This window comes from Tarenaya hassleriana, unplaced genomic scaffold, assembly GCF_000463585.1.
Source record: "Tarenaya hassleriana unplaced genomic scaffold, ASM46358v1 Cleome174, whole genome shotgun sequence".
Taxonomy (NCBI): Eukaryota; Viridiplantae; Streptophyta; class Magnoliopsida; order Brassicales; family Cleomaceae; genus Tarenaya; species Tarenaya hassleriana.
This window is the reverse complement of record NW_010965160.1, coordinates 192,052-200,066: the sequence shown is the minus strand read 5'-3', so window position 1 is coordinate 200,066 and position 8,015 is coordinate 192,052. Positions and strand designations below refer to the sequence as shown.

At 43.2% G+C, this 8,015-nt stretch overlaps 1 protein-coding gene across 1 annotated transcript in view; it reads left to right on the top strand.

Annotated features, from left to right (window-relative positions):
* The window catches only part of LOC104810220, a 2,682-nt gene extending 1,761 nt beyond the window's left edge, over window positions 1–921 (top strand). Inside the window, exon 3 of the mRNA XM_010536416.1 lies at window positions 334–921. Coding sequence (XP_010534718.1) covers window positions 334–921 — 588 coding nt within the window. The remainder of the gene's footprint in view (window positions 1–333) is intronic.
* Window positions 922–8,015: the final 7,094 nt, after the last annotated feature.

Sequence of the window (8,015 nt, the reverse complement as noted above, 5' to 3'; positions counted from 1 at the left end):
TCGCACCTGGAGCAAGTGATGACCACTCTTCGACAAGAAGGTCTATATGCCAACCTTAAGAAATGCTCGTTCTGCACAAATGAGTTAGTATTTCTAGGCTTTGTGGTCAGCTCTCAAGGGCTGCGAGTTGACGGTGAAAAGATCAAAGCTATACAGGAGTGGCTGACGCCGTCTACTATCGGACATGTGCGGAGTTTTCTTGGTCTATCTAGTTTTTACCGTCGATTCGTCCGAGACTTTAGCAGCATCGCTACTCCCCTCACCGCGATCACAAAGAAAGACGTGGTCTTCGAATGGGGCGAGACTTAAGAGCGCGCCTTTTCCGCTCTAAAGGATAGTCTCACTACCGCGCCGGTTTTAGTCCTCCCAAACTTTGACAAAACCTTTGAGGTCGAGTGCGATGCCTCCGGGATTGGCATTGGAGCCGTCCTAATGCAGGAGAAGAGGCCCGTGGCCTATTTTAGCGAGAAGCTCAGCGGAGCTACGCTGAACTATCCGACTTACGACAAAGAGCTCTATGCTCTTGTACGTGCACTTGAGACGTGGCAGCATTATTTGCTCGCCAAAGAGTTTGTCGTGCATTCCGATCACGAGACGCTAAAGCATCTTAAAGGACAAACCACGCTTAAGCGACGCCACGCCAAATGGCTTGAGTTTATTGAGACATTTCCCTACGTAATCAAGTATAAGAAGGGAAAAGAAAACGTCGTCGCGGATGTTTTGTCTCGTAGACATACGTTGCTCTCGGTCATGGAAGCCCGCATGCTAGGCTTCGTTCTCATCAAGGAAAACTATGTGACCGATCCAGATTTTAGAACCGTCATTGAGGATTGTAGGCAGGATGCTTCTGGCCCATTTTACCTACATGACGGATATCTATTCCGCGATCGCCGACTTTGCATCCCCGCTGGGTCGATGTGAGACGTGATTTCTTTTGTTTTCTCAAATATGGGTTAATCAAAAACAAAATACAAATAGAAACTCAAAGAAAAAACAAAATAGGAAGAGATATAGTGTTACCTCTTCGCCGGTGGGACTGTTTTTGTGGTTTTCGGTTTTCTTCAAAGCAAAAGGGTGAAATCTGATTGAAATGAATGTAAAACACAAAGAGAGATACTTTACCTTAGGGTGGTCCTTGAACCGAGCTCTGATACCAAAAATGATACACGCACGGAGCCAAGGAAGTCTCGCTCGTTTCCTTCGGTGAAATGCGGTTTGTAGTGCGTGTCTTATGTTGCCTTTTGGACAACGAATACAACAAGCTCGAAACCAGGGGACACTTGGAGACTCACTAAGGTATTTCTATGGTTAGATTTCAAGAGGATATCCAGGCCAAAGGGCACTCGGAGTCCTTAGAAATCAATACACAAGTCGGACTAAAACAGAGCACTCGGTTTAGGTGATAGATGGAAGGCAAGTTCCAGGCTAAAGGGCACTCGGATGATTCCCAAATTTTGATGGAAGATAGGGGTATGAAAGAAGATTCAAAGGAGCTAAACCAACCTTGAATCCACCACGGTTTGACCTTACACAAGGGTGACATACACACACATGCGCAGAAGGCGATACTCTCGGACACACCAAGAAGAAGAAGCAAATATGCAACTCGATTTTTATCAATTCAAAGTCTTATCATTCTTGACATACAAGGGCCTTTAAATAGGCTTGAAACACAGAAGAAAGCAAAGGAAATTCGTGCATAAGGAGGAGCTAACAAAACATTAAAGAAAGGTAATGCAAAACAAGACACCATAAAGTAAGGAAAAAGTGGAAAGTTGGTGGAAGTGGATGTGCAACGTCTTGCAACGGCTAGGAGGCTTAAAGAAGCTCTTCATGGGGTTGAAATAATGTAGAAAACATCCCCAATTCGTGCTTGATAAAGGTGGGCCGAAATTGGGTTCAAAGGTGGCACCATATCCTCTCCAATGGGTTGACATCTTCTTGGACTTGTGCAGAATATTTTTGGGCTCTTTGGGCTTGAATCTTCAGCTCATTTATTGAGAATACAATCTTCAAATATCTCCTTAGTAGCCCACATGTTAGCCCACGAAGTCTTTGGTGTTGGACAACATAAACTCCATAACAATGTGACGGTTTAGCGCTTGTTGTCGTTATCGCATCCGTTGCATTGTCTTGACCATTTTTCGGATGCTTTGATCAGCCACTCTTTGACATATGCATTGATATTTGAACGTATTCTTTGAGTCATTTGTCTTGTAAGTGAAGGTGTAAGAATGGTTGGCATGGTATGCTCGGTGTTCACTTCTTCTCCTCCTATAGCGTCGACGACATGGTCTTGCTTCTCGTTCGGGTTTTGTTTGTTATCGTCCATGTTGATGTTGGATGATTGTTGGATTGCATCATTCCCTCCCCCTTGAAAAGGTTTTGTCCTTAAAACTTTCTTTCCTACATCAAACGGATCTAAGTCAACATCATTAAACTCAAATGATATGTGATACGTACCTTGGTGTGTGAGGATGTGATCGACATCGTCTTTATGCTCGTTTTGTATGTGACATGCTTGCTCTCGTGAATCTCCTCGATCGAATGGTTCATCCTTATTGATTTTCTTTGGAGTTAAGGTGGTTGTATTTCTTGAATCCTTCATGGTTTGATGGTAACGATGATCTTCTCCATGTGATCTTTGAGCTTGAATGTTTCTTGAAGATGTCCATACTTTCTTTATGTCAATTTCATCTTCCCTAGAGTGTAACACCTGCAAATTATGGACAAATTCTAGAGGAACAAACACATAAGTGTAGCAAGTGCACCTTTTACAATCCTCGTGAAGGTAATTATTTTGAAAAATCCCCATGTGGTTCTCACTTTGCGCTATATACTTGTTGAAACAAGAATCGTAAACAAGAATAAAAATGGGAACGAGTTTACCGGTTGTTGTTCCTACTTTATTGCATATCGACCACATGTGAGTCTTTCGGATGTCGGGTGGCCATTTATGTTTCTTTCCGAGAATCTTGAGCCCCATAATTGTATTCACATACATATCCTCTATTTTTGGATCTTTTCTGACATTGATCATGGTCATCACCCTCGTAGCCACATTTTTATCCATGTCTTTCGTTTCCAAATTCATGTCCACTATTCTTTTCTCGGATTTTATGTGAGACTCATGAAGATGTGAAACCTGTAATATAGTAACAAATCCTAGGACAACAAACAGTTTAATGCAATATGGATGTTTCTTAAGATTGTCATAGAAAGATTCCCTTCGAAATATCTCGATTATTTGTTCACAATGCACAATATGGTCAAGAAAACATTGATCGTAAATGAGAATAAAGATTAGAACGAAATTACCGTGTGAAACTCTTGAAACAAGGAACACGACCCATATGTGTATCCTTGAGGCATTGATGACCGTTTCGGAGGTGCGAGATGTCCTCTTTGGTTCTTTTTCTTTCTACTAGCTATCTTCTCAAGCGATCGAGTCATCTTTGAACGATGTTGTGGTTTGCTACCAATTATGGTGACGAGAGTTCCATGCCAATGGATACTCATAATCTTATGAAGGTAAATCTTTTACATTAGTAATAGAGATGACATCCATACCTTTGCCACTTACCTTGTTGTTTATGGTACAACATGTATTGAAGACCATTCCTATTCGACCGGGTTCTTTCGAATTCAAAATGGTATTAAGACTTCGAGTAGTGACAAAAAGATCTTTGATGTTTGGAAGTTTGGCCTCCTTTTCATTGTCTTCTACCTCAACCTCATCTAGTGATTCAGATTTTTCACCATTCACGATGGTCATCTTGTGTTGGTACGGGCAATCATGTGCCATATGACCTCGCTTCCTACACTTGTAACACATGACCTCACGAATATGATTAGTACATGGAAACATTTTGTTACCTAGTGTGGTGACTTCCTTTGAGGTTTTGATTGCGTTTCCCTTTGGTCTTGCATCTCCATCATCCGCTTTCTCTTTATCTTCGGTTTTGGAATAGATTTTGCATGTAGATGTTTGCGATTGTATGTGATTCATCCTCTTCGGCTTCTTGAGAATTTGCTGCTCTATATGAATGGCCATAGACACAAGATCCTTCAAATCATGGTAAACTTGATGTTCTATCTCTCTTGCGATTCGTTCATGCAAACCATCTAGGAAGTGTGCCATGACTACTCTCTCATCGTCTTCTATTTCCAAGCATGTGGGAAGGTGTTCAAATTCTTCGTAGTATTCCTCGATCGTCTTGCTTCCTTGCACTATGTTACAAAATCTATGTTGCAATTCATGAAGAAAGTGTTTTGGCACATACCTTCGACGCATCATGATTTTCATTTCTTCCCAAGCCGAAATCGGATCATAAGATGCATGTCGTCATTCGGTCGCTTCTCGCTTCCACCAATTCAGTGCATGTCCAATGAGTTGGCTTGCGGCATATTGCACCTTATTGTGCTCCGACCCTACATACCCTTCAAATATTTTCTCCATCCGTTTCTCCCATTCGAGATAAGCATCCGGATTACGTTGTCCCGCAAAGATAAGAGGTTTAAAATCAGATTTGTTACCTTGGATGTTTTGGATACGTTTTTGGCTTTCGATGACCTTTTCTACCTTATCTTCTTCTTTGAGCCTTCCACGATCATGTACTGATCTACTCCTTGGATGTGGATCTTCAGAGCATGGTTCATTGAAATCTAGATTTGTTGACCTTTCATAGAAATGGTTGTTTGTTTTGTCGGACCTTGGTTGCATACGTTCTTCTTCAAGACGAGTTAATCGTGCTTGAATACTTCATAGCACTTCCAACATGGCTACATTGCTTTCCTCTCCTTTTCCAAACATTTTATTTTGTTTTCTCAATGAAAGTTAATCAAAACAAAATAAAAACAGAAACTTGAAGCAGAAAATGAAATAGGAAGAGACGTACCGTTACCTCTTCGTCGGTGGGCAGTTTTTGTGGTTTTCGGTTTTCTTCAAAGCAAAATGGTGAAATCTAATTAAAATGAATGTAAAACACAAAGAGAGATACTTTACCTTAGGGTGGTCCTTGAAAAGAGCTCTGATACCAAAAATGATACACGCACGGAGCCAAGAAAGTCTCGCACGTTTCCTTCGGTGAAATGCGGTTTGTACGTGCGTGTCTTATGTTGCCTTTTGGACAACGAATACAACAAGCTCGAAACCAGGGGACACTTGGAGACTCACTAAGGTATTCCTATGGTTAGATTTCAAGAGGATATCCAGGGCAAAGGGCACTCGGAGGCCTTAGAAATCAACACACAAGTCGGACTAAAACAGAGCACTCGGTTTAGGTGATAGATGGAAGGCAAGTTCCAGGCCAAAGGGCACTCGGATGATTCCCAATTTTTGATGGAAGATAGGGGTATGAAAGAGGATTCAAAGGAGCTAAACCAACCTTGAATCCACCACGGTTTGACGTTGCACAAGGGTGACACACACACACATGCGCAGAAGGCCATACTCTCGGACACACCAAGAAGAAGAAGCAAATATGCAACTCGATTTTTATCAATTCAAAGTCTTATCATTCTTGACATACAAGGGCCTTTAAATAGGCTTGAAACACAGAAGAAAGCAAAGGAAATTTGTGCATAAGGAGGAGCTAACAAAGCATTAAAGAAAGGTAATGCAAAACAAGACACCATAAAGTAAGGAAAAAGTGAAAAGTTGGTGGAAGTGGATGTGCAACGTCTTACAACGGCTAGGAGGCTTAAAGAAGCTCTTCATGAGGTTGAATTAATGTAGAAAACATCCCCAATTCGTGCTTGATAAAGGTGGGCCGAAATTGGGTTCAAAGGTGGCACCATATCCTCTCCAATGGGTTGACATCTTCTTGGACTTGTGCAGAATATTTTTGGGCTCTTTGGGCTTGAATCTTCAGCCCATTTATTGAGAATACAATCTTCAAATATCTCCTTAGTAGCCCACATGTTATCCCACGAAGTCTTTGGTGTTGGACAACATAAACTCCATAACAGTGTGACGTTTTAGCGCTTGTTGTCGTTATCGCATCCGTTGCATTGTCTTGACCATTTTCGGATGTTTTGATCAGCCACTCTTTGACATATGCATTGATATTTGAACGTATACTTTGAGTCATTTGTCTTGTAAGTGAAGGTGTAAGAATGGTTGGCATGGTATGCTCGGTGTTCACTTCTTCTCCTCCTATAGCGTCGACGACATGGTCTTGCTTCTCATTCGGGTTTTGTTTGTTATCGTCCATGTTGATGTTGGATGATTGTTGGATTGCATCACATTTTTGGCGGACTCTATGGAAAAAGATCGGTACTAAGCTCGTCTTCTTGATGACGTGTCACCCTCAAACGGATGGCCAAACCGAGGTCATGAACCGCACACTATCGACTCTCTTACGAGCTACCATCGGGAAAAACCTCGGCAATTGGGTTGAATGTATTCCCCATATCGAGTTCACATACAACCGAGCTACGCATTCGGCAACTCGCCACTCCCCGTTTGAAACCGTTTACGAATTCAATCCGATCACGCCTTTGGACCTTGTAGCATTACCTAGTAACGAATGGGTGAACGTTGAAGGGGAACAAAGGGCCGAGTTCATTAAGGAACTCCATCAGCGAGTGCGTGACAATATTGCTCGGAAAACCGAACAATATGCCCGCCAAGCCAATAAGGGTAGAAAAGCCGTAACATTTAATGAGGGTGATTGGGTTTGGTTGCATTTTCGCCCGGAGCGCTTTCCCGACAAGAGGAAGTCCAAGTTAGCACCACGCGGAGACGGTCCCTTCAAAGTCATCGAGCGCATCAACGATAACGCATATCGGCTCGAACTTCCTGGTGAGTATACCGTTTCTAATTCCTTTAATGTTACTGATTTGCGTCCTTATCTTGCAGGATCCGACTTTTCGTGGGCGAAAACCTTTCAAGGGGGAGGGAATGATGAGGACATGGAGCCGAAGCTGAAACCGGAGCAGGAGCACTTGGATGCAGAGCACACGGAGCTAGGAGCGAACATGGATCCCTCGGAGCAATCAACCGAAGACCAGCCCTTGGACATGTCAAGTGATCAAGACATTACACGATCACTTGATCCCGCAAAGCTCGACAACGACCATCACGCGAAGGGTGCCCCACGAGCATACATTAGGGCCAAGCCGCCAATCACTCGGGCCAAAACTCGAGCACTTCGCCAACTACTATATGGCGTTGTTGATCAAGTCTTGAGCGGGATACGGGACGAAGACGAGGCCGACACACCCCGACATGGCCTGCATCACGTCTTCACCATCATGGCTGAACCCTACATGCAAAAGGAAGCTTCTTGAGCTGCAAGTCCTAAAAGAATATGGCCGGCTTGCATAGGGAGGACGGGAGCATTACAAGTGTTTTTTTTTTCTCAAAAGAAAACTTCAATAATCAAACTTAGCTTCGTTCATGATGCATTACAAGTGTTTTAAAAGAGTTTAAGTGAAAACAATACATTAAATGCTAGCTAACATGCAAGGATAGGAGCCTAATTGTCATTAAATGAAGTAGTTGACAAAATATGGCTGTTGCAACTTCTTTAATGGGCCGAGTGGGCTGATGAGAAAGGCCCATGGGCTGTATCTTAGGCTTAGACATCGACAACTTCAAGTGTGAGAAAGTTTCGGGTCGAGCTTCGTCCGAAAAACGAAGTATCATCGTTATCGTGAACCCGGGATCCGTGGAGAACTTTGGTGACGGCTTCGGTAAGCGTGACACGAAGTGCTCGAGCTCTAGCACGAGTAAGTGGAGGCTCGGCTCTATGACTTGCTCGGGGAGCCTTTGTGTTGTGCACGTCACATCCTGTTCCTGCGGCTTCGAATGATCGTGTAACGTCGTGATCACTCGGCATGTCTCTTGGCACCTGAGAGGCCAAGCCTTCAACGTCCTCAAGAGCTCCTTCCGTTAAGCTCCCGTCTTCAAGAGCTCCTTTCGTTATGCTCCCGTCCTCCTCCAAGCTGCTAGGTCTAATGTCCTCATCAGCAAGCAAAGTCCCAATAGCTATATTCTTCCAACCACCACA